The sequence below is a fragment of the Triturus cristatus genome, chromosome 9 (assembly GCF_964204655.1).
Source record: "Triturus cristatus chromosome 9, aTriCri1.1, whole genome shotgun sequence".
NCBI classification, from domain to species: domain Eukaryota; kingdom Metazoa; phylum Chordata; class Amphibia; order Caudata; family Salamandridae; genus Triturus; species Triturus cristatus.
This window is the reverse complement of record NC_140592.1, coordinates 85,959,617-85,986,854: the sequence shown is the minus strand read 5'-3', so window position 1 is coordinate 85,986,854 and position 27,238 is coordinate 85,959,617. Positions and strand designations below refer to the sequence as shown.

At 48.2% G+C, this 27,238-nt stretch overlaps 1 protein-coding gene across 1 annotated transcript in view; it reads right to left on the bottom strand.

Annotated features, from left to right (window-relative positions):
• Positions 1–2,245: 2,245 nt before the first annotated feature.
• The window catches only part of LOC146797456 (cyclic nucleotide-binding domain-containing protein 2-like), a 120,080-nt gene continuing 95,087 nt past the window's right edge, over positions 2,246–27,238 (bottom strand). Inside the window, exons 13-14 of the mRNA XM_085624480.1 lie at positions 26,150–26,284; positions 2,246–2,482 (exon numbers count right to left, since the gene is read on the bottom strand). Coding sequence (XP_085480606.1) covers positions 2,309–2,482; positions 26,150–26,284 — 309 coding nt within the window. The 3' untranslated portion in view covers positions 2,246–2,308. The remainder of the gene's footprint in view (positions 2,483–26,149; positions 26,285–27,238) is intronic.

Here is a 27,238-nt window from a genome sequence, read left to right as displayed (position 1 = left end):
GAGCATATGGAGATGGGCAATTCCACAAAAAATCTTTCTCCTGGCCCAACACGTCCCAGGAGTCCAAAACACCGTGGCAAATCTGCTCAGCAGACAAACGCAGCAGATCCACGAGTGGGAACTTCACCCACAGGTTCTTCACCCGTTCTTTCAGAAGTGGGGGCATCCACACATAGACCTATTCGCCACCCACGAAAACAAAAAATGCCCAAGCTTCGCCGCCAGATATCCACACCCATTGTCAAAGGCAATGCGATATGGATGAACTGGTCAAACAAATTTGCATACGCTTTTCCACCTCTCCCACTAATTCCATTAGTGGTGCGAAAGCTACAACAGCATTCCCTAACACTGATCCTAGTAGCTCTAACACGGGCCAGACAACCGTGGTACACCACACTGCTGGAACTCTCAGTAGTACCACACCAAAAACTACACCTCTCACCATGCCTCCTAACCCAGAACCATGGAGAGATCAGGCACCTGGACCCAGCTCATCTCAACCTTGCGATCTGGCTCCTGAGGTCCTAGAATTCGGATACCTTAACCTTCCCCCTGATTGCATGAATATTATAAGGGAAGCTAGACGCCCTACTACTAGGGTATGCTATGCTGCAAAGTGGAAAAGATTTGTTGTTTACTGCCACAACACAATCAATCCTTTAAATGTGTCCATACAGCACATCATATGTCACTTACTCCATCTACAAAGGTGTAACCTAGCATATACTTCCATTCGGTTACACCTCGCTGCAATTGCTGCTTATTTACAGAACAGGCAGCACCTATCACTTTTCAGAGTGCCTGCCATCAAAGCCTTTATGGAAGGCCTCAAAAGAGTAATTCCACCCAGAGTACCACCCTCACCTGTCTGGAACTTGAATATAGTTCTCACAAGGTTAATGGGACCCCCTTTCGAACCATTACATAAATGTGAGCTCCAATTTCTCACATGGAAAACAGCTTTTCTAGTGGCCATCACTTCCCTCAGAAGAGTTAGTGAAATACAAGCACTCACTATACAGGAACCTTTTCTCCAAATGCATCAGAACAAGGTTGTACTCCGCACCAGCCCAAAATTTCTACCCAAAGTCATTTCTCCATTCCATCTAAACCAGTCGGTAGAATTACCAGTCTTTTTCTCACAACCTCAAACCGTTGCGCTTTACTTTACTACATCCAAAGGACACAACCTTTCAGGAAAACCAAACAGCTATTTGTCTCCTTCTCTCCACCACATAAAGGCAACCCTATTTCTAAATCGGGGATAGCTAGGTGGATTGTAAAATGCATACAGATTTGCTACCACAAAGCAAAACGAACGCTATCTGTTCCCCCTAAAGCCCACTCTACAAGGAAGATAGGGACTTCTATGGCTTTTCTAGGAAACATACCACTAGATGACATCTGCAAAGCAGCGACATGATCCACACCGCACACTTTCACAAAGCATTACTGTGTAGATGTGCAAACCAAGCAACAAGCTAGTGTGGGCCAGGCTGTACTAAAAACACTGTTCCAAACAACTGCAATGGATGCCGGTGGTCGCCGCTAGGGTTGGGTACTGCTATATAATCTATGCACAGTGTATAATCTGCAGCTCATATGCCTCGAACGGAATATGCTACTTACCAGTATGTATCTGTTCTTGGCATGTAGAGCTGCAGATCTATACATGCCTCCCCGGCTACCTGTATCCGTTCCAGTTTATCTTATTTAGATACAACACACATGGGTTTCTTTACTGTTACTACTACGCTCCATCTTTCCCTGCTGGCGAAAAACAATCTGAGGATGGAGCCGAAGCCCATGCGCAATACCAACCAAAGGAGGAGTCACCGAACTCGTGACTTCCAAAGACTTTTCAAGAGGAAAAACAAACTGCAAACATCCGGGCCCAACACCAGATGGCGATCTATGCACAGTGTATAGATCTGCAGCTCTACATGCCAAGAACAGATGCATACTGGTAAGTAGCATATTTCTTCCCCAATACCACATTGTGCTGTGCTTTCTGAATTGTTCATCATAACTTATTGATCATAGTGCATTTTTGTGTAATTAGGTTTACAAAATCCTCGTTTACATTCATTGATAGAGGGTTATTGTAATGCAACCCTACACTTGGTAGGTGGTGAACAAGCAAATGACTGTTACTTCATTCCCTCAAATCTAGATGGCAGTGGACTGTTCGTACAAGCACCCACTAATGTCAGTGGTTGGACATCAATGGGTTTGTCTTCTACATCTGTGCAGTAGTCCGTTCCTCTAGACTTGCTGCTCTACCCCTAGTAGGTCCAAGGCTTTGTCAGCCCTTCCCGTGAGGCTGCAGGTCCGCGCAGCCGCATGGTTGCTGTAGAAGTTTCCGTTTCCGCTCAATGCGTTGGAGGGTACTTTTGACTCTGTCTTTGCGAAACACTTGCCACTGCAGTTCTCCCGTAAGCTGCTCCAAGAGGTCTTTGTCGCTGGGGTATGGGCGCTCCTATAACAGAAGACAGACTAGCTAAGATTCAGTCAGGCGTAACACCAACATATTTAGACATAAGATTACACAATTTTCTATGTGTTTTATTGAAGGAACTATTTCATTTAGTTGATAATGCAATTTCTTTGGCTGACTATTGGTTTACCAGTTGAAGGGCACAATTTAATTGGCTTGTTTTGACCAAATGAACAGATCAGGTTCTGTATTTTCTGGAAAATGCAACAAGAAAAGGCAAATTATGTGGCATATTGTGTGGCACTATTAGTTCACTATTTTGTAATTTTAACATATAACCCTCACACACACAAAGGAGGCGGCCATGTTGAGGATAAGGCACTGGACTCTGTTCATACTATACCTTACTTTGCTATAGTATATACCGAGCCAGCTTCCTACACATCCCTGTTGACGATGAGGCACTGGGCTCCTGAAGGCCCAACATCCATAAAGTGATCACTCGCCATGGAGGAGCACAAGTCCTCAAGGGAGACTGGCAGATGGTAATGCACCAATGTTCCTTAGAACAGTTACAGCACAAGGGCCATATCTGGTGAGGAAAGATACACACATCGGCCCGTAGTGCTTGCGCCACAAGATTCAAAAACATGAAATCACACTGCTGCTGCTTTTTTGTTTTGATTAACATTTTATGAAGGCTGGAGAGTAGTAACTTTGCATGAACCACTTCCTATAGTGTGTGGTTGGAACACTCTACGGCCAACTTCCCTTTCTGTTTTCTTATTTACCATTACCATGTAATTGTTAGAAATGATAAAAAGACATTTCCCTTCTGCAGTGAGAAAGACCTAAAGTTTAATGCCTGATCGTTTTGATATTCGGATTTTTCTACATAAGTGCAACTATCACATATTCCTTTCCGGGGACAAAAGCGCTGCCACTTTGGTAAGGTGGGCCCAACTAAAATATGGATACTGACCTATAAACAATAGCGTTAACCTATGCGAAATCTTTCGGATTTAACAATGTTTTTTACATGTTGGGCTGCTGTGCAACATGGCTTAAAGTAAAGAAATATTAAAAAATACTATGACGCCCCCAGCGTTGACCGCCTCCTATAGCTTTTATTTTTTCCCTTTAAGCCATTTTGCTGGTCAGTCTGCTCTGCAATATTTCTACAAACAGTGTGTAGGGGCGAGGGTGCAAGCAACACAAGGGCGGAAGGTGGGGAACAAAGAACGGACAGCATTAGAAGGGCAGGAGATTGGTGGTGAGAACTACTAGGGCAATTAACGTGCCCACAAGGGCTAAGACTCCCTGCCCTTGGAGGTTATTATAGCTCTATAGCTTAGAATAGTTGGGTGAAAGGATGCAAAGACAATCGTGCAAGCTTTGGGCACATATGGCTCAAGCAGTAGTAAGCCAGAGTCTGAGATGTGATCTGGTCACACAAACACATTGGACTCCGAAGGTTATTCTTCAGTCACATCAAAAGCACTCTTTTGAAGGTATTTGGCTCTGTAGCATCTCAGCTATTCCTTCTCTACACATATCTCTATTTCAAGAAATACATTATACCTATGCACAACCAGAACACACTTAGAATATGTCCGGATTGTAGAACTTTGAGAGATTTGTTTAAAGATGACAGGATGAGGTCCTTTGAAAATTGCAAATAAACTTACTGCCTACCAGAAGAAGAATATTCAGATTCTACCACCAGACACATTGGGCAGTATAGGGAAGCGTCTACGAGGGAGAAGACAGGCTTTGAAAAGATGATAGCCACATTTTAGGGAAGTAAGAGTCTTTTGGTCCATTCTGGATAGAATGTTAACCATTCACAATGATGAAATGACCAGGTGGGAAACCAGCTTAGTGTGAAATTTCCCAGTTCTAGTCGATGGGAGGAGGGCGGGGGAAACAACGGACAGCGACGGGAATACTGGGGGTAGAGAAACAATGGACAGCAGAAGGAGGACGGCGGCGGAGAAACAGACCATGGGAGGAGGGCAGGTGAAAACAACACAAAGGAGCAGTAACAGCAGGAGGATGTTGGGATGGAGGAAAGGGGCTGCAGACATACACTCTATAACGGTGCATATTCAAAAGTAAAAAGTATCTGCAGGAGCCTGCGGCCAGTGGAAGGACAATGGTTGCAGACTGTACTTAGTCCATGCTCCACAGCAGCCACACAAAGGAAGCCCCAGGAGGAAGCTGGAGGCCAGTAAGCAACTTGGGAACAAGAGTGGCATTGAAGCCAACCAATGGTAAGTAATGGGCATCTTCTAAGCTCGTTTAAGATTTCTTTTGTATGTTTACAAGAGATTTTGCAGGCAAAACCTAAAAAAGGTAAGAAGAACTGCAACTACGAATGCAATGGCAACTTTTTAGCGCAGGTTTGATTGAGGATTCCAGTCATCAGTTTCCTAATTCCCACACCTCACTAGAGGTTTCCGACTGGAACGAACTATTGCTGTTGTCAAAAATACCCACCCTTTATTAATGAACAAGCATAAAAAAACCAATAGGTCTGGCCTTGACAAGCATTTTAAGTGTCATTTTGTTCCAAGCAAATGTAACAGAAATTTAAATGAGAGAAAATTATAAAAGAAAAGCTGCTGTATAAAGGTGTTTGGCATATGCTTTAATGGAAAACAAATTAAAAACTGATTAATCACAGCACTAGGCTTAGGAGCTTAGTCTTCGGAGTATCTAAAGTGAACCATCACAGTGTTTGCCCAACAGGGGTTGTATTATAGAGAGGGTGCACTGCCCCGCATAACTGAGTGTGTGAGGCACAGAGTGAAACAGTGCTCCCTATTACAGTAATTGTACTCAGAATAAGGCACAAATAGTTGCTTGCGACCTGAACAGTACAATTGTGAAAGGCAGACCGGCTCTTTGAAACTGCTGGTCTGTCTTCCACATGCAGTGTAACACACAGCCTCAGTATAAAGGGGGACAGAGATCTACGTGCAGGAGAGTGCAGTAAATACCTGTACCTGCTTGCAGCAGGATGCCTGAAGGCTCATTTGCAAAGTGTGCAGTCAATGGGTGCATATTCAGTAAACCTCCCGATTGCTTCTTGCCCTTGAGCTGCCATCTGTAATATGGTGCAGGTGCAAAGGCTTCCTTATTTTGCATGGAGGCACACCCCACGCTAACAAGGGTGTGCACCCTTGAGATTGTGCTGGTGTAATCTATATTACCGAAGGGACCTTGTAACGTGGCGAAAGTAGTACATATTTGTTTTTTTACTCAAGGTCTGTTTATTGGGTTATGGAGCATTAGCGTGTCTCTACCTCTCTCCACAGCTAAAGTGAGGAATTGCCTGCCAGGATCCCTAGTAACTAACCGCTTTTGTGTAGAAACCTGTCGTGCAAAGTATGGCAATGCCAACAGTCTTAAAGTCAGTGTACGCCCAATGTTGGAGTGGGTATCTGTGATGGGCCATGCTGTGGCAATCGGTTCAAAGCAGGTGGTTTTCTATCAAGAGAATAACATTGGAGTCGTGTTGATGAGTTTTCACCAGACCTGGTGCAATTTGGTGGGGGAGTTGAGCCTCTGGACGTTACGAGAGAGCAACTTCAGATCGCGTGTGGTACCCATGTAAGGAAGTGGTAAAAAAATTAGGATCGACCAAAACCTCATTCTTGATGCACACGCAACTACTACTGCTGGCACCTGCTTCTACACACTCAATTTACTTAGAAGAATCTTCCCCCTGTTACCTTCCCCTACCAAAAAACTTTGATGCAAGCTCTAGTACTAAGCCGACTGGACTATTGTAACGCACTGTTAGCATCAGCCAACGAAGCCGCCTTAAACAAGCTACAAGTCATGCAGAACACGGCGGCCTGTCTGGTAGCTAACACCCTGTAGGAGAGTAGGATCTGCACTTGTGTTGCCCCCACTTTTTTTCTGATGTATACACTGGTTTCTGGCTATAGTCTGGCTGGGTCCCTGCTAATCAGGGCCCCAGTCTACCTGATCTCTCTAAACAACTTGATGTGCATACTAGATGCACTAGTGATTGGATACTGTGGTACCTTGTGAGCCCCTAGTATATGGTACCTTAGGTACCTAGGGCATTGGTACTTCACAGGCCTACCAGGGGCTGCAGCATGTATTATGCCACCCCTGGGAAGCATTCTCAATCTGACACCACAGGCCTGCTATTGCAGCCTGTGTGAGGTAGTGTTAGCACTCCTCACTGAGGTATAGGTTTCTATATCTCACCATACACACACATATGAACCTATCAGTCACCCCTATGGTAGGCCCCATCAATCCCAAGGGCAGGGTGCGTGGTTTACTATGTGAGGGGGTGCTTCTGCCTGAGCAGGACCCCTCTGCAGCTGGCAGAGTCTATTCTCTGCTGCTGTTTGTGGGTGCGGTTAAACCATATACTCTTAAGTGCATTATAACCTCCCGGTTAATGCTAACTTTGGAATGACTGCATCAAAACATGTCGTGTTTGGTGTCAAACGTTTTGGAATCATACCCCCACACCAGTAACTGGTGTGGGAGTATGATCCCACTCTACTAGAGGGGACGACATGTACCCACTGTACCAAACGGTAGAAATCTTCTAAAGCCCTGGCATCACAAAATGGATGCCACCAGCGCAGACACCGGGCTGCCCTTCTGCTGCTGACCGAAACTCGCAGTGGAGGGAGCTCAACAAAGGGTTTCCTGTCACAGGGAGGTGTCACAACCTCCCAGACAGGATTTAGTGTATTGGAGCTGGGTGGGTGCACTCTTAGAGTGCCTTTGAAGTCCTGCACTGGGGGAGCAGTAGACTCCTCTGTGCATATGCCAGCTCAAACCGGTTCAGGGGCCTCTGCCCCTGTCCTGGCGCGAAACTGGACAAAGGGAAGTGGGTGTAACCACCCCCTACCCTGGCCCTCCTAGAGGAGTGGCCATAGAGCTAGTCCCTCCCATCTTTACAGTATAAGATACCAAACATTGCCAATGCAATTCAGATTACACCTGGACGACGCTCTACGAAGAAGAATCCGGTCCCTTCAACGTTCTACTACCTTTAGAAGACCGAAGGATCTCCCTTGGAGCCAAGGAGTGGCTCCCCTGCTTTGCAGGCACCTTAAGGACTGAACAACGGTTGCAAACTTTACCGCTCCCGCCGGAGCCCGAAGTCCCTGCGTCCCCTGAAGTCGATTTCCTGACCTCTCTACGGCCATTTTGAGTCCCCAGCGAAGCTGTGGCGTCTGGACCCCACGAGTGACGAGGAACGACAATACCAGGGAACCGTGCACTGATTTCGAGTGCAAGCCCTGAACGACGAACTACAAACCTGTGCTTTGGACCACTTAATGTCCAAGTCCCGAGCAGGTACTGAACCAAAGATCAGCGGCCTACCCCGTCCCGAGTGACCGTGGGCTGTTGCTGAAGCTTACCTGCAAAGGCGTCTTCGCGGTTGCTTGCCCGTTGGCTAGTAGCCCTCCTGAAGACATCCTCAACTATTCCAAGGGCTGGCCTGGTTGCTCTGGGCCTACCCTCACTTACCCTCGCTGGGTAAGTCCCTCGGACCTTGCTGGTCTGAGCCATCCACAATCTTCACTCTACCCGAGACTTGCAGTTGCCAAGGTTTGTTGGCTCCAATCCGAGGGCCGACACCGCCAACAGCTGCAGACGTCGTGGGACCCTCCAACTCCAGCTGCTGATCGTCATCGATCCCTCCTGGACGACGTGGGCGAAGAGACAAAACACCATCAGCGACGAAAGCGACGCGACAGTTGTGGTCATCTATCCTGAAGACCACCGGTCACTGGCAAGTGACTCTGAACTCTGTCCCCTCAATTTCTAGGTCGCCTGCAACTCCAATCCATCGTTTGAACCGAACGGACACCTCTCTCGACGACACAAGCAGCAAGAACACCTCGATTCCCATTGATATCAGCATCGCAACCCGACACCAAAGGACACCTGTGCACCCGGACTCCCTGGGTGAGGTAACTCTGGCATTACGGTGCCCAAGTGTGCATTGGCTATCGAAATACTTACCCTGTAAGTTGTGTGCTTGTTGTCCACTCAGAAGTGCCCTAGAACTTTAAAATACGAATCGCGACATTTTTGCATTGAAGTCTATTAGAAACTTGCGTGCGTGTTTAGACACTGCACACGCCTCCTGTGGGCTGGTTACTTACCTGAACACACTACAGCAGTGAAGCCCCAGCGATTCCCAAGGCCCTAGGCCTCTTCATTTTGCTTGTCGAATTTGTTATACCATTTACTTAGTATATGGTCTGGTACGCCCCTAGGGCTACAGTGATTTATGTGCTTAATTTATTGAGAAATGTTGATCTTTTGAATGTTTACCTGGGACTAATCTCATAAAGAGATTAGTAGAGTATATTTAGTAATAAATACAGATATATTCCATATATATACCTGTGTGGTGTCCTTTCATTTGGTAATTCAAGAGATTATAAGGTAAAACAAGCTGCTTTACATTCCTCAGAGACTTGGCCTGAAGGCTGCTCTCCACAGCTACCACTAGGATAGCTTTCTTTTAAAAGGTTGTCTTTAAACCTATCTACCAAGAGTCGAATTGGACTGGTGCAAGGTGGCCACTAGAACTAGTGACCAGCATATGCCAGGCCAACTTCTCACATTGGTGGGCAGCGTGTGGGATTACAGCTTGCCATTGTTTTACCAGAAAATCTCAATTTGAATTACTAACTGAAAACCACTTAAGGTACTCAAGGTACATATAAAGTCAAGCTAGTATCAATAAGTTCTACTGAACTTAGAGCTGTGTGTAAAGGGATAAGCACACCCTTGCTACAGCTCAAGCTAGGTTTAGTAGGCCACAACTAGTGTAGGTAGTACAACACTGCACAACACTAGTATGCCTCACCAGGATGGAGCCAGTGGGTCCATCCCATCTCAGTACAAAGACATGGCCTACACTGACCTGAAGGCCTTATGCTTTGAGGACTGTGGGTGGGCAGGAGTCCCTCATCACAGCACCTGATAGATCTGCTAGTAGCAGATGACCTGAAACAAGCTCTAGGAGCAAGTGGGTCTGGATCAGGGGGTGGGTCAAACATAGTCTCTGGGTCTGATGATGAAAATCAAGATGATCTGGAGTCTGTGATTGAAGGGCCAGACTCAGAAGAGTCTGAAAGGAACAGAGGAATTCTCCCTAAGAGAACTGACAGAGTGGGAGAGAGGCCTAGGTCCCTCTCAAGGGAATCTGACCATTCATACCACTCTGGAAGAGAATCTGTCCCACAGAAGAACTCCAACTTTCCCAGGGAGACCTCTTCTGAGAGAAGGTACAAGTTGCTACAGTATGAGGAAGCTAAGCTTGCTCTCAGAGCCAAGCAACTGGCCTTAGATAGGGAAGCCTTCGAGCTCCAAAGAGCTTCAAAGAAGGAGGGGTTAGATGCCCCTGGTGGCAGCAACAGTGTCCCTAGAAACAGAGATTATACTCCTGACCATAGGAACCTGTCCAAGGTTGTTCCTCCCTACCAGAGTGGGGATGATATCCACAAATGGATAACTGCTATGGAGAGGGCCTGTAAAGTTCAACAGGTCCCCCAGAAACAGTGGGTAGCAATCTTGTGGCTCTCCTTTTCAGATAAAGGTAGAGACAAGCTCCTCACTGTTAGAGAAGAGGATGCTAATGACTATGAAGCCCTGAAGAGTGTTTTGATAGATGGGTTTGGCTTAACCACTGAACAGTACAGGTTGAAGTTCAGGGATACCCAGAAAACACAGACTCAGGATTGGACTGACTTTGTTGATTGTGCAACCAAGGCTCTAGAAGGTTGGCTGGTTGGTAGTAGAGTAACTGACTTTAAGGGATTGTATAATCTTATAATGAGAGAACAGATCCTTAATAATTGCCAGAACCAGTTGTTGCATCAGTACCTGGTGGACTCTGATCTGACCTCTCCCCAAGAATTGGGAAAGAAGGCAGACAAATGGGTCGGAACCAGGGTGAAGCTGAAAAACCAGAACCAGGGCGGTGACACTAAGAAGCAAGATCCTAAAGGCTCAGAGAAAGGTGGGGATAAGTCTAAAGACCAGAAGTCTTCACAAGGGCCCCAAAAATCTGCATCTGGTGGGGAGTCACAATCTAACAAGAAAAAAGGCCAAAAGAAGCCCTGGTGCAACTACTGTAAACAGAAGGGGCACTGGACTTCTGATTGTACCAAGTCCAAAGACCAATCCCCCACCACTTCAGCCCCTAAGGCACCTGTTCCCCCTAGTACAGCCAGTGGTGGAGGTAATGCACAGAATAAGGGTGTAGTAGGGTTGACCCTGGGTTCTGATGTGGACTCTGGCCTAGTCAGAGTACCAACACAGGCATTGCTTGTTTGTGAGGGAGACCTTGATATGTCATTCCTAGTGAGCCCCAGTAACCTGGGCAAATACAAACAGCAGCCTATTATAAATGGCAAACAGGCTTTGGCATTTAGGGACACAGGTGCTAGTGTCACCATGGTGGCAGAGGACCTAGTGGATCCTACACAGATCATCCTGGGGGAAATGTACCAGGTAACCAATGCTAGCAACACCAGGACCAACCATAGCCTGGCAGTTGTTAATTTCTCCTGGGGAGGGGTAACTGGCCTTAAAAAGGTTGTAGTCAGTGCAGACCTCCCTGTCGAATGTCTGTTGGGCAATGATCTGGAGACTTCAGCCTGGTCTGAAGTAGAATTATGGACTCGTGCTGAGATGTTGGGCATACCTGCAGAGGTATTTGCTGTGACCAGGTCACAAGCCAAAATGCATAAAGCTGAACCAGCTCTGGATCCTGAAACTATGGACCAGGTGCTACCCAAGAGGAGGAGCAGTAGGGTTAAGGCTGGGCCTTCCCCTCTGTCTCAGATCACAGATTCCCCTCCAGACGGAGGAGAAGCAGAGCCTGAAGAAGGAACTGCCCCAGAGGGACTTGAGCCTGGGCAGGTTGAGTTCTTGGGGGCAGGGGGCCCTTCCAGGGAAGATCTGAGCAAAGAGCAACAGTGCTGCCCCACTCTTGAACCCCTCAGACAGCAAGCTGCTGCTGAGGCTGCTGGGAGTGCTAGTGGGTCCCATAAGATTTATTGGGATGAGGGGCTCCTTTATTCTGAGGCTAGGGAACCAACTCCTGGCGCCACCAGGAGGCTGGTGATTCCTCAGAAGTTTAGGGGGTTCCTCTTGACCCCAGCACATGATATCCCATTGGCAGGTCACTTGGGCCAAAACAAGACCTGGGACAGGCTTGTTCCACATTTTCATTGGCCACACATGTCTGAAGATACAAAGGAGTTTTGTCGCTCCTGTGTCACTTGTCTAGCCAGTGGCAAGACAGGTGGCACTACAAAGGCCCCCCTGATACCACTACCTGTGGTGGGGGTCCCCTTTGAAAGGGTAGGGATTGATATAGTCGGTCCCCTTGACCCTCCAACAGCATCTGGGCACAGATTCATACTGGTGATAGTGGACCATGCCACCAGGTATCCAGAAGCTATTCCCCTCAGGACTACTACAGCCCCTGTGGTAGCCAGAGCCCTCATTGGAGTATTCTCCAGAGTGGGCTTTCCTAAGGAGGTTATCTCTGACAGAGGGTCCAACTTTATGTCAGGATATTTGACTGCAATGTGGAAGGAGTGTGGTGTAAACTACAAATTCACCACTCCCTATCACCCACAATGCAATGGGTTAGTTGAGAGGTTCAACAAAACCCTGAAAGGAATGATTAAGGGCCTCCCAGAAAAGCTTAGGCGAAAATGGGACCTTTTACTTCCTTGCCTTCTGTTTGCATACAGGGAGGTTCCTCAGAAGGGGGTTGGCTACAGCCCCTTTGAACTTCTGTTTGGGCACCCTGTGAGAGGACCATTATGTCTAGTGAAGGAGGGATGGGAGTTACCTCTCAAACCTCCCAAACAGGATGTAGTGGACTATGTACTTGGTCTCCGCTCCAATATGGCTGAGTACATGAAGAAGGCCACAAAAAACCTTGAGGCAAGCCAAGAACTACAAAAAGCTTGGCATGACCAAAAGGCTGTACTGACTGTTTACCAGCCAGGCCAGAAAGTGTGGGTGTTGGAGCCAGTGGCCCCAGCAGCTCTCCAGGACAAATGGAGTGGCCCCCATACAATTGTTGAAAAGAAGGGAGAGGTCACCTACCTGGTAGACCTTGGTACTCCCAGGAGCCCTCTTAGAGTGCTCCATGTCAACAGACTTAAAGCATATGTGGACAGGGCTGACATGAGCTTGCTCATGGCAACTGATGAGGACCAGGAGGAGGAGAGTGACCCTCTCCCTGACCTCCTCTCTCAGAACCCTGATGATGGATCAGTGGATGGCGTTGCTTTGGCAGGCAGCCTCACTGAACATCAACAAACTGAATGTAGACAAGTGCTACAGCAGTTTAGACATATGTTCAGTCTGACCCCAAGTCAGACTTCCTGGTGCACCCATGAGGTGGACACTGGAGACAGTCTGCCTGTAAAGAGTAAAATCTACAGGCAACCTGACCATGTCAGGGGCTGTATCAGGACTGAAGTCCAGAAAATGTTGGAGCTAGGTGTTATTGAGCCCTCAGATAGCCCTTGGGCTAGCCCAGTAGTCCTGGTCCCAAAACCTCACACCCAGGGCAGTAAGAAAGAGATGAGGTTTTGTGTTGACTACAGGGGCCTCAATGCAGTCACAAGGACTGATGCCTACCCAATACCAAGGGCAGATGAACTAATAGATACTTTGGCCTCAGCCAAATATCTAAGTACATTTGACCTTACAGCAGGCTATTGGCAAATCAGGTTAGCTGATGAAGCCAAGGCCAAAACTGCATTTTCGACCCCTGGTGGGCACTATCACTTTGTGGTAATGCCCTTTGGTTTGAAGAATGCACCTGCCACATTCCAGAGGTTGGTGAATAAAGTTCTGACTGGTATGGAAACTTACTGCTCAGCATATCTAGATGATATTGCTGTCTTTAGTTCTACCTGGCAGGATCACCTGGTCCACCTCAAGAATGTACTGGAGGCCCTGCAGAAAGCAGGCCTCACTATCAAGGCCACTAAGTGCCAGATAGGGCAGAGTCAGGTTGTGTACTTGGGCCACCTTGTAGGTGGGGGCCAGGTTCAACCATTGCAGAGCAAGATCCAGACCATAAAGGATTGGGTAGCTCCAACCACCCAGACACAGGTGAGAGCCTTCTTGGGCCTGACTGGGTACTATAGGAGGTTTGTTAAGAGATATGGATCTATAGTGACCCCCTTAAATGACCTAACCTCCAAGAAAATACCAACAAAGGTTCAGTGGACAGCTAGCTGTCAAAAGGCATTTGATGACCTCAAGCAGGCAATGTGCACTGCCCCCATCTTACAGAGTCCAGATTACAAAAAGAAGTTCATTGTTCAAACAGATGCTTCAGAGCTGGGTGTGGGAGCTGTACTGTCTCAACTTAATGATGAAGGTCAAGACCAGCCAGTAGCTTTCATAAGCAGAAGGCTGACCCCTAGAGAGAAACGTTGGTCAGCTATTGAGAGGGAGGCCTTTGCTGTGGTTTGGGCCCTGAAGAAGTTGAGGCCATACTTGTTTGGCACTCACTTCATTGTTCAGACTGACCATAAGCCCCTCCTATGGCTCAAACAGATGAAAGGTGAAAATCCTAAACTGCTCAGGTGGTCCATTTCCCTACAGGGGATGGACTATACAGTGGAACATAGACCTGGGACCCAACATGCCAATGCAGATGGACTCTCGAGGTATTTCCACTTAGAACATGAAGACTCAACTGGTCAAGGTTAGTTTAATGTCCCTGCGTTTGGGGGGGGGTTGTGTAGGAGAGTAGGATCTGCACTTGTGTTGCCCCCACTTTTTTTCTGATGTATACACTGGTTTCTGGCTATAGTCTGGCTGGGTCCCTGCTAATCAGGGCCCCAGTCTACCTGATCTCTCTAAACAACTTGATGTGCATACTAGATGCACTAGTGATTGGATACTGTGGTACCTTGTGAGCCCCTAGTATATGGTACCTTAGGTACCTAGGGCATTGGTACTTCACAGGCCTACCAGGGGCTGCAGCATGTATTATGCCACCCCTGGGAAGCATTCTCAATCTGACACCACAGGCCTGCTACTGCAGCCTGTGTGAGGTAGTGTTAGCACTCCTCACTGAGGTATAGGTTTCTATATCTCACCATACACACACATATGAACCTATCAGTCACCCCTATGGTAGGCCCCATCAATCCCAAGGGCAGGGTGCGTGGTTTACTATGTGAGGGGGTGCTTCTGCCTGAGCAGGACCCCTCTGCAGCTGGCAGAGTCTATTCTCTGCTGCTGTTTGTGGATGCGGTTAAACCATATACTCTTAAGTGCATTATAACCTCCCGGTTAATGCTAACTTTGGAATGACTGCATCAAAACATGTCGTGTTTGGTGTCAAACGTTTTGGAATCATACCCCCACACCAGTAACTGGTGTGGGAGTATGATCCCACCCTACTAGAGGGGACGACATGTACCCACTGTACCAAACGGTAGAAATCTTCTAAAGCCCTGGCATCACAAAATGGATGCCACCAGCACAGACACCGGGCTGCCCTCCTGCTGCTGACCGAAACTCGCAGTGGAGGGAGCTCAACAAAGGGTTTCCTGTCACAGGGAGGTGTCACAACCTCCCAGACAGGATTTAGTGTATTGGAGCTGGGTGGGTGCACTCTTAGAGTGCCTTTGAAGTCCTGCACTGGGGGAGCAGTAGGCTCCTCTGTGCATATGCCAGCTCAAACCGGTTCAGGGGCCTCTGCCCCTGTCCTGGCGCGAAACTGGACAAAGGGAAGTGGGTGTAACCACCCCCTACCCTGGCCCTCCTAGAGGAGTGGCCATAGAGCTAGTCCCTCCCATCTTTACAGTATAAGATACCAAACATGGCCAATGCAATTCAGATTACACCTGGACGACGCTCTACGAAGAAGAATCCGGTCCCTTCAACGTTCTACTACCTTTAGAAGACCGAAGGATCTCCCTTGGAGCCAAGGAGTGGCTCCCCTGCTTTGCAGGCACCTTAAGGACTGAACAACGGTTGCAAACTTTACCGCTCCCGGCGGAGCCCGAAGTCCCTGCGTCCCCTGAAGTCGATTTCCTGACCTCTCTACGGCCATTTTGAGTCCCCAGCGAAGCTGTGGCGTCTGGACCCCACGAGTGACGAGGAACGACAATACCAGGGAACCGTGCACTGATTTCGAGTGCAAGCCCTGAACGACGAACTACAAACCTGTGCTTTGGACCACTTAATGTCCAAGTCCCGAGCAGGTACTGAACCAAAGATCAGCGGCCTACCCCGTCCCGAGTGACCGTGGGCTGTTGCTGAAGCTTACCTGCAAAGGCGTCTTCGCGGTTGCTTGCCCGTTGGCTAGTAGCCCTCCTGAAGACATCCTCAACTATTCCAAGGGCTGGCCTGGTTGCTCTGGGCCTACCCTCACTTACCCTCGCTGGGTAAGTCCCTCGGACCTTGCTGGTCTGAGCCATCCACAATCTTCACTCTACCCGAGACTTGCAGTTGCCAAGGTTTGTTGGCTCCAATCCGAGGGCCGACACCGCCAACAGCTGCAGACGTCGTGGGACCCTCCAACTCCAGCTGCTGATCGTCATCGATCCCTCCTGGACGACGTGGGCGAAGAGACAAAACACCATCAGCGACGAAAGCGACGCGACAGTTGTGGTCATCTATCCTGAAGGCCACCGGTCACTGGCAAGTGACTCTGAACTCTGTCCCCTCAATTTCTAGGTCGCCTGCAACTCCAATCCATCGTTGGAACCGAACGGACACCTCTCTCGACGACACAAGCAGCAAGAACACCTCGATTCCCATTGATATCAGCATCGCAACCCGACACCAAAGGACACCTGTGCATCCGGACTCCCTGGGTGAGGTAACTCTGGCATTACGGTGCCCAAGTGTGCATTGGCTATCGAAATACTTACCCTGTAAGTTGTGTGCTTATTGTCCACTCAGAAGTGCCCTAGAACTTTAAAATACGAATCGCGACATTTTTGCATTGAAGTCTATGAGAAACTCGCGTGCGTGTTTAGACACTGCACACGCCTCCTGTGGGCTGGTTACTTACCTGAACACACTACAGCAGTGAAGCCCCAGCGATTCCCAAGGCCCTAGGCCTCTTCATTTTGCTTGTCGAATTTGTTATACCATTTACTTAGTATATGGTCTGGTACACCCCTAGGGCTACAGTGATTTATGTGCTTAATTTATTGAGAAATGTTGATCTTTTGAATGTTTACCTGGGACTAATCTCATAAAGAGATTAGTAGAGTATATTTAGTAATAAATACAGATATATTCCATATATATACCTGTGTGGTGTCCTTTCATTTGGTAATTCAAGAGATTATAAGGTAAAACAAGCTGCTTTACATTCCTCAGAGACTTAGCCTGAAGGCTGCTCTCCACAGCTACCACTAGGATAGCTTTCTTTTAAAAGGTTGTCTTTAAACCTATCTACCAAGAGTCGAATTGGACTGGTGCAAGGTGGCCACTAGAACTAGTGACCAGCATATGCCAGGCCAATTTCTCACACACCCCACCTAGAACGGCTTCCATTCACCTCCTCAAAAAACTTCACTGGCTCCCTGTGAGAAAGCGGGTGAAATTTAAGACGGGATGCACTGTTTTTAAAGCCCTTAATGAACAGAGGCCTTCCTACCTATCTGCTAAACTTATCAAGTATACCCCCTCACGGCCTCTGAGATCGGGCTCCAAGCTCCTCCTTTGCACCCCCAGAACAAAAAAAGCACGCAATGGTGGCAAAGCTTGCTCGAACCTCGCCCCTGCTTTCTGGAATGAGCTGCCTCTCCAGCTTCATAACTGCCAGAGCCTCTCTCAGTTCAGGAAGCTTCTGAAAACTCATCTCTTTTGATCCCCTTGGATCTGGCTACATCACTTTGTCCTAAGCGCAGAGATACCCCTTGGGGTGATTCAGCGCTATTTAAATTAATAATAATAATAAGGGGTGGCACTCTCAGTGTACTTATAGAGAGGCAGATCGTCATCCCGTGTGTGATGGGTAATGAATGGAGAGACACCCCCTCAGTGCTGCCAATATACGTAAAGGGCCATGAAGGTATCGAAGAGACCTGTCAGAGAGGGCAAGGGTACAGGAATGTGCAGGGGGTAATTAAAAGGGCCAATAGGGCCCAACCCTGTGAATCACTCCATACTGGGTTGGGTGGAAGTCACCAGACTCGAGGTGTCACCCTCAAAGAAGGTGAGCTCAGTAGGGGGGGAGCAGGAGACTAGGAGCAAGGCAGGAGAGCAAGCTGTGTGGTTAGTCAATCCTCTAATGGAAGAAAAGGAAATTGTAAAATACAACAGGTAAGTATCTGAAGTCTGAGCCCTGCCAAGTGTGTTAATGTTCGGGGGGCAGTGAGTGCCAGATGCAGTTCAGGAGTGAGACATAAACATGTTCTGCTTATGTTAGTTTTCCTGGGGTGAGAAATGAGTGTGTTCTGTCTTCGTCTTGTCAGGTGTGCAATAATGCCCGCCTTCGCCGTAGGCAAGTCTTGTGCCACCTTATTGTTGCAGTTGCGCCCATGTTTCTGGACCATATGCAATTTGGGTCGCTATGACTCTGAGCATATAGAAGGTGGGGGAGAGGTGTCTCTGCTAGCGGATTGTATTGGCCTCCGGGAGGGAAAGTTCATCCTTTGCTTTCCGTTCCAGGTGAAAAGCAGACCAAAGGAATGGGCCAATTGATATTTGATACCTTGAGTATGTAAGTACTCTGTCACTGGCTTAAAGTCCTGTCGCTCCTTCAGAGTCAGCGGGGAGAGGTCCTGGTACAAAATGTGAACCCTGGTGAGAATGTCAGAGGGCATATCTTGTCTGCCGGGAGCTGCAGTGAGCCTGTGTGCTCTGTCGAGAACTGTGCGAGGGAAGGGGCATCCGATTCGCCCCAGATGGCCACCAGCAGATCTCTTGTGAAGGACAATGTCCTCCCTCCTCCTCCCCCACTCTGCAAGGAATGACTCTGAGGTTGTTACGATGGCCCCGGGTATTCCAAGTCTTCCCGTTTGGCCTGGACCTCGATATGTTGTACCTCCAACGCATTGACTCTTCTCCAGAGGTCTTCCTGATCCTCTACACAGGAGTCGACGGTGCGTTCCAGGTCATCAACCCGGTCTCCCACTGATGTTACTTCCCTGCACAAGTCATTGAGGCTGCTTTTAAACTCTGTCTTCAAAGAGCCAATCTCTTGATGGAATTCCTGCAGGTAGTCCTGTGTGATGGAGAGGGGAGGGCTGCAAGGGGTTGAGTGGATGCATCTTTCTTGCTGCTCATGTCGTAGGCAGTCGTTTTAGCCCAAAGGGAGGAAACAGAGCTGTCTTTGGCAGATCTGCCTCTGGGCATAGTAGGCCAGTCTACACTGCTGCGGGCCTATAGGGCGTTGAACTGAAACACACAGATCTGTACTCCCTGCTGACCTTTGGCAGGTGACTATTAAACCAAAGGAGAGAAGCCCTCACACTGTAGAGATCAGTGACGTCCAGGGAGCGCTAAAATATGTCAGCAGTGCGAGGCAGGCGGGTCTGTGAAAAGCGCAGTCAGGCCAAGAGCCCCAAGGTCAGTAGTGCGAGGGATAGGCAGTCTCAGCAAAGTAAGTCCAATGCATTTACAGTTCCAGGCAATGTAGTCAGTACATCAGCACCTGGGAGCCACCAAGGATTCAAGTTCAGAAAGGCAGCAAGGCCGCGTGAACTGTGGGCTCCTCAAAGATGCTCAGGTCATTCCGTCATTGACATGCAGAGGTAAGGGAGCACTTGCAAGGCACTTGCTTCCACTACAGAGTTTGAGGGGGCTCACCGTGCCCCCAGAAGGGAGGAAAGGGCCAGGAGGGGACCCCCTAGATAACCCTGCAAGGGTGGCACCAGCTCTCAAGGGCAGAACAAAGAGAAGAAGACCCCGGGGTCACCTGCCCCCACACTGCAATGAAAGTCCTGTGCACTGTCAACCACTGGGCTGTGCTGTCCTTTGGGCCCCCGCAGTCTGTGATGGCCTGCTGGGCACAGCGAAGGCCGCACCGAGTCAAAGCAGGTCCCTTCCAGGGAACATGGTGCAAGACGCCTCAGGGGAGGGGGGCAGGGCTATCCGCAGTAGAGCAAGTTCCGAGGAGCAGCGGAACATTAGATACAGGTCGCCCCAGGCGCGGGTTCGGGCATTGCCTCCTGCTTACTGAGCCTCAGGCATTCACAGGGAGGGTGTCGGCCAACCAGGAGGCCGCGATGGCCTAGGCTGCAAGTAGGCAATGTCCCCGCAGCATCCGCAAGTGGTGAAGTCCCCCAGGGCCAGGAGGCATTCAGAGACTGCTGCGTAGGTGGCGTCCACATCCCCTGAGCGGACCATGCCCCAGATGGCCGCAATGCGTCACGTGCACAGGTAGGGACCTCATGGGAATCAGGGGCTCTGCAAGACCCTGAAACCAGGAGCCCGATCTGCTCAGCGTGTGGATCCTCCCAGCTGGGAACAAGGGAAGAGAAGGGGTGGGAGGGATGTCAACTTACTGATGGCCCCCAAGCAGTCCAAGCCTCTTCCACCCCTCCCCCCCCCCAAGCTCGCCAGCCCAGAGTGTCCCAGGGCAAGGCGGCGCCATCATCCTTCGCGACTTCAGAGACCACTGCAGTACTGCTGCTCAGAGAGTGGGAAGGACACAGAATGTGCCCCGGTAGCAGCGAAGGGTCTCTCCTTTGCTGGGGGCCTCCCAATCGGCCCAGGCCACCCCCCAGTGAGCACGCCGGTTCAAAGTGGTTAAGGCAAGATGGCGTTGCTGTCCCGTGCAAGACTGCTGCCCAACAGGTGCTGGAGGTCACCGACTGTTTCCCAGCTGTGGTCGCCTACCTCAGGAGGTGCTCCAACACCACCTAGTTTAATTTCAGACTTATAGTTGAGCTTTGAGAGGCTTTAGGGCCCGAGAGCTGTAGGGGCTCTAGAGATCCACGTCCTGTGCCATATCTGATGAGGCCACGCCCCTCTACATCTTCGCTTTGACTGGAAAGTCCTTTCTCACCACACTACTAATGCTAGATCTTTCGTACACCCTGAGGTTTCTAATCCAATACAAAGAGAGGTGCAAGCAAAATTGCTTTTTTTCCAGAAACAAATGAGAAAGACCAATAAATATCAAGCAAAGACTTTCCGCCCACCTTCCAATAACATTCGATTCAGAGTCAAATACAATGGACTCTGATCCAGCTGCCTTTTTAATCAGGTAACAGCAGTCAACATTGAAGTCAGAATTTTCACTAATGGACTGCGCTAAAGACTGGCGTCATAGCACCTTCTTCATATGGATAGCAGTGGAGGACACGTTTTCTTACTCCCTCTACCATCCCCACTTCATCTTCCCATTCATGAGGCGCTTGTGTTTTGATTTTAATTGTTCAAAACCTCCTGAAGATTAGAATCCGAGTACTTACAAAACCATTAAGGTGCAACAGGCATCCACTCCTGGCTTTTTGCAGTGGAAAGTTACAAGGCCTTGCTGCTTTTCTGAAACTCTTCATTTTCAGCAATGATTTTCTGATAGAACATTTCATGATTACTTACGCTTAGATATGAAAGTTGATGCAACAAAGGGATTGGGTCTCTGCCGTCGATGTAATGCATTACGATATGGGCTCCATGCTGCAATTTCGTCAGTTTTGTCGGAGGGGGGGGGGGGGGGGGTGCATTTTCAGTTCAGCCTTCTCCCCTTTGGCCACTACTCTCCACCTAGAGTGTTCACCTAAATAAATGGTAACTGTGATAGGACAATCGAGAGACACCTCATTCTGGGTGTCTGTGAATGTAAAAAGATCCATGCTGGTTTTTTTTTAAACTGCAGTTTACTGGAACGATTCAGGAGACGAGAAAGTTGTTGAGAGAATCTGTCCACCACCTAAGTAGATCCTTGGGTTGTCGCTGTGTGTAAAAGGAAATCGTCCAGATGTCTTTTAATATTTTAAAAGGATCTTCGTTGAAAATGAGCCCATTACATAACATTTATCCAATAATATCCTGGAGCCATCTGGAGCTCAAGATGCAGCAGATGAGCTCTTTCTACAGCAGCCACCTTTGTACATATCTGGGCGATAGACACATACTCCATGATAAACACGGCAAGTTCGTTTAAAAGGATAGGACAGACGGGGTAAAAGCTGGAGCGTCTGGCTGCTTGCTAGCTCAGAGCTCACGCAATGACCGTCACCTACGTCTCACGCAATGGCCGTCACCTACGTCTCACGCAATGACCGTCACCCACGTGAGAGCGCCTCGGAAGCAGTGAAAAGGCGCAATGACCGTCACCCACGTGTGAGCGCCTCGGAAGCAGTGAGAAGGTGCAATGAAAGAAGAGTGGCCGAGCTATTCACGCGCATCCTTGTTAGCCTACGTAGTCCAGACACCTAAGGGCATCATCTATAAATAGCGCCTCAAACAAAGAGCAGCACAGTGTTCCTTTTGAGACGCTCCCTTGTGCCAGGACAAAGTGTTGTAATGTCCCTTGTGCCAGGACAAAGGGTCCCAGAAGGCAGTTGTTTATGAGAAGTGTGTCCGGGAAGGGACCAGAGCCCGTGAATAAATCGTCTCATTAGCATCCCGACGCTTTCTGGAAAGGAATGTTGGCTTTTGCCTTTCCTCCCGGGCACCAATCTCTTCCCTGCGTGATCCGGAGCCTTGGGCAACCACGATAGTATGGGTGTTCATTCTGTGATGTCATCTGGGTCAAAGGTTGTTTGATTTCCCTTCTGCTCCTTTGTGAATCGATGTCACGTCTGCTCCAGCATCTCGTTGCTCTATCCTGTGACTAGCACCCGTCCGAAGGCACGTTACTTTTTATAGTAATGATGCAAAGCACTAAGGGTATGTTTCCTTATAAAATTAGAAAGATTCAACTTAGGGGCATGTTTACTAGAAAATGACGTAGCGCGACGCTGCAAGCCATCTTGGTGCGCTGAACTGCGTCATTAGTAAAGTGCAGGGATGCGTCATATTTACAGCAGTATGGCGTCATATTTACAGCAGTATGACGCATCCCTGTGCTCTCCTCTGGGCTGGCGCACAATTAGCTGCCATGCGCCAATGCAGGCACCCTTGCACCATGGTGCAAGGGTGCCTGTGGTGCAGGGATTTTTTTTGTGTGTGCATATTTATATATAGCGCGAACTCGACCCTAAGGTATTGGAGCGTTTTACATAGCGCTGTATTTACATTACACATTCAGGCACAGGGAGATTAAGTAAATTGCCCAGAATCACAGGATGTGGACGCGACCTCGAGGCTCGAACTCTGGTTTCCAGCACCAAAGTCGGCAGCGTAGCCGACGGACCACATCCTCTCCCCCAAATGGATGATTGGTTTTGAGCAGGAAGGGGCACCTAGCACAAAAAACAATCATTGATGTCGTTTTCCTCCTTCTATGTGTGCTCCCCTCATGGACTGCTCGACCGACACTACTACTGTGAGTCTGGTGTTGAAGAGGTACTTGGCTCAGTTACTCAGAGACCATAATAGACCGGGTCCTGGGACATGAGGGATAAAAGGCCTCAACCTCCATGGTTGGTCCCAATAACACCAGCTTGCCCTATGTCCCTCTGTAAGGGCTTCTGACTGTGCATATTTTCTTTCTGACAGTCTGACCCTCAACTACTTAGTCACCTCATACCAGGTGTTTTGGTAGTGCATTAAATACTCAGGTCCTCATTTATGAGGAATTGGAGTAAGGCAGCACCTCAAGTCTTCTTGCTACACTGCCCTACGCCAATATGAAATGGCAGGAATCAACCATATTGGTGAAATACAGTGCATTCCTGTCCTGTCCCCTTGCTCTGGTGCACAATTTGCTGCCTGGTGCCAATGTAGGCACCCTTGCACTGTGGTGCAAGAGGGCCTCTGTTGCATGCAGGATTGTTTTTGTGGAGGAAGGGAAACCTTCCTGCACAAAAACAATCCCGAGAGGCGTTTTCTTCTTTCTATTTGTGTTGCAGAATGTAGCACACATGGAAAGAGGAAAAAACAAGGAGAAATACAAATATTTCTCCTCGTTGCGCCTCTCTCTGGGGAGGTGTAAGGTTTCAGTGCTGCCTGAGGTTTACGTGATTAAGTAAATATGGGACAGTGTCAAAATCCATGGGTGCTGTTTGGGAAAGCCCACTGCAACGACCATTCAACACCTCCTTGATGCCGAGCAAGGCAAGGCAATGCAGCAACATGCGCTGCTTTGTCTTAATCTATGAAGCCATGCAAAGCCACGCAGAGATATGATTGAGAGACTTGCACTGCCGTAGCGTAAACAAAAGTGACACTCTGGCGGCACAATCCTCTCATAAAAAAGCCCTTTACTTTACTAGTACTTCATCTCCAGCTGCGCTGCTGCGGATGCATCGGTATAATTAGCCCTCCGAGACCTAAGCACCAGTGTGTTTCAGTCCTGAAGAGATGTAGATTGTGTTTTGCACCATATCCCACAGTCAACGTGCTGTGTTTGTCTCATTGGTGAATCAGTTTGCACAACACTCCCCCCACTACTAGTCAGCAAGCACGTCAGTGGGCACCATCATTCAGGGTACTTTCCAGAGTGGGCTCTGGTTCCCAGGAACTACAGATATGTGTGTACTTAATATCTGGAAATACTGTATACAGTGTATTGTGCCCAACTCATATGGTGCATATTTAATCTAATCTGCTTCTTCCCTCCACCCCGGTTGGTATCATGAATAATTGGTTGCTTACATACTAGAGGGAGTAGTATTTATTCAAGGTAACATTGGTGGAAGTTTTTTCATGCCTTACTGTTGCTGTCGTGTTTGGACCAGGTACAAAGATTCCTTTTTAAAAGTCCCTGCTCCAAGTTCCTACCCATTCCTGCTGTCCTTCTTCAGACCTGATGGTACACAGGCCCAGAATGGTATTTCCATCATCTACTCCAAACTCTTTTGTAGATCAGTACATCTCCGACATCCACCAGCTATACACACTGTCTACAGTAGGACAGCCAGAGCAGAACTCCTGTGATGAACCTGGTCATCTCTCAGAGACAACCCCCAGCATTCACATCATGTCTGCCCCAGTTATGTACCTCCAAACTAAGATGACCTCTTCCCAGCTATGGCTAAAATGAAAACAAAGGATCTGACTTCGGCAGACGGGTTTCTCGGTCACAAACATGATAGATATCCCATATGCCTTATTAGAAGTGTGTTGTGATGGAGTAGTCTGTCCAGCAAACTATACAAAATAAGGCCCAAAATAATGTTTTTATTACTGCACGGTGGGCCAATGTGATAAATAGTGCCATCTAAAGAGTGCTTAATTTGAGTTGGTGGATTCCAGTGCTCGGCACTAGCACTTTATTGTCAACATCAGCGTTTATTACAGTCTGCCACATGGAGGCAATGTTTAGCTAATTTAGGGATGAGCACAACAACAGTTGTTTATTGATTAAATATACAGTAAAATGACTAATACATGCCGACGAAGCCCTTTAAATAGCTTTGGGGGCCTGGAATAGTCTGAGCTGCCACATTTATGGTGATGGTTAGTAGTTGTGTTGGTTTTGTCATTGGCAATACTGGCAGGGGCAATGGGTGGTGCAAGCTGCAGTGGCATCCCAATGTGGGCCCCGGCACTTTTGTGTTTTTTACAAATTAAGATCAGAATCTAAACAAAATGCAGCTTAGTAAGAGAAAAACACAAGGAGAAATAAGGTTATTTCTTCTCGTTGCGCCTCCCTAACGCCACCCCTGATTTGGCATTCGAATCTGACGCATTCCCAGGTTTACAACTCCTCATAAATCTGGGAATGCTTCAGATTCTATGGGTGTTGCGTGGAAACACCCACAGCAACACCCATGGAACAGCTCTTTCACGCAGTGTTCTGCATGAAAGGGGCACATATTTACAAAGCCATGTAAAGTGGCTTTTTGAGGTCTTCTAAATTTGCTGTGGCACATTGCGCCACAGGAGCGTCAAAAAAGTGACGGTCCGGCGTCACTATTGTGGGTGGCATCCTATTCTTTCTAATTAGTTGACCTCGGGAAGATGGGATGCCTGTTCATTATCTTTCTTCTCTCCCACCAATGCGCAAAATGAGCTCTGATGGATTTGGACAGTCAGATAGCAAAGTGACCTCCTTGTGTACACGGGTATTACATACACTAAACAAGCATTGGCATAGCCAATAGGTCTCGCCTTTGGGACCTTATAAGTGTTTAGCCATGCAACAGTTGCATAACTAAATACTTATAAGGTCCCAAAAGCGAGACCTATTGGCTATGCAAAGCGGCCGTGAAAGTGAAAGTGATCGCGATCAAACATCAAAGCTGCCGTGCGGCCGCGAAACCGAAAGTAATGGCGATACCGAAAGTAATGGCGGTAAAGCGCGGCGCGCGGGCACATGCACTGTAGCTCCAGGCTGGACTGGTAGCACTTTTTGGAGCCCTCTCAACAAGTCTCGCCAGACCAGCGCATGCGCTGGGTCAGGCGAGACCTAAAAAGAATGATAAACAATGTTTGGGGTCCAGGGATGAACATCATATTGGAATGGAGGGTCAGGGAGTGTGGGAGCAAAACCGGTCCATTCAATCAAAGGTTGTGCCATTTAATGCCTCAAAAAGCCATGGGACAGTGTAGTAATAGATGCTATAGGGCTTGTCCAGGCAGGCAGAAACTCAGCTAAGTATGTTGGTGACTTACGTGCTGTCGTAACCTCTCGATGAACTCCTCTGGGGCATGGTCCAGGTAAAACCGTTTGGAGATTTTCAGACACTCAGCTCCGTTGCTCACCACACACAGGTTGGACTGGTCTTTAAAAAGGACATCTGAAAGGCCCTGGGACACAAGAAAACATGGTTTCTCAAAATCTGCAAGACATAGAATTTGACTTATTACCCTTTAGCATTGACATTCATGTAAAGTTAATTATTTTCTAAGGTTTGTCCTATGGGTCTCTTCTACAGCTCATTGTCACTTTAGAATACATTTATCTGGAGGACGTGAGGCAGAAACTGATAAATATGTAAGGGCCCGATTCTTTTTAACCTTTTGTGCAAGTCAGTGGTAGTTACTTGCGCAAGTCATTGTGTAGGGGAGGGTCTGAGCACGTCCCACTACAATGAATGCTGAACCACACACTTTGACGCCCGCAACCAACACCAACATTGACAAAGAACAGCAAGAATATGTGAATAACTTACAAAATTACCCCACCTACATCTGAGGCATAAAGTCCCCCCTGCCAAAACACATACATCTTTGGTCACAAGACATGCCTCCATTGTGGTCCCTGCTCTTTGGTTGACCCCACTATAGTGAGCCTACATGAGCTGGGAACCACAGCTGAGGCCTGAAGGACACCACCATGACCATGGCCTAGATACCATTGAATAGCTGGTAATTCATTCACAACACAAGGGTCTGCTGCTTCGTATTTGTTTTTGTTGGTCTTGTTTATGCGGTGTACCTTTGTATCAATGTATTTCTTGGACACGCTGAAATGGGAAGAGACAGTAAGTCACACAGAACTTCACAGAACCTCAACACTATCCACTACTCATTGAATTTTCTTGCAATGCCCAGGATTCACTAGAAAGATTGGGGAGCCAAAGCACATGGCTGGTATCTTTCTGGAGTAGCATGGTGGGCAACACAATGGACTGGAATGTGGCCCAAATGACTGCCAGAGGCTGCAATTAATTCAAGTATTCCAGGAGCCAAACGCGGTCAAAACCGGTCTGGGGTTGCTTAAGTTCCTGCCTGTGGGGTGGGGGGAACTGGCGAGGCAAT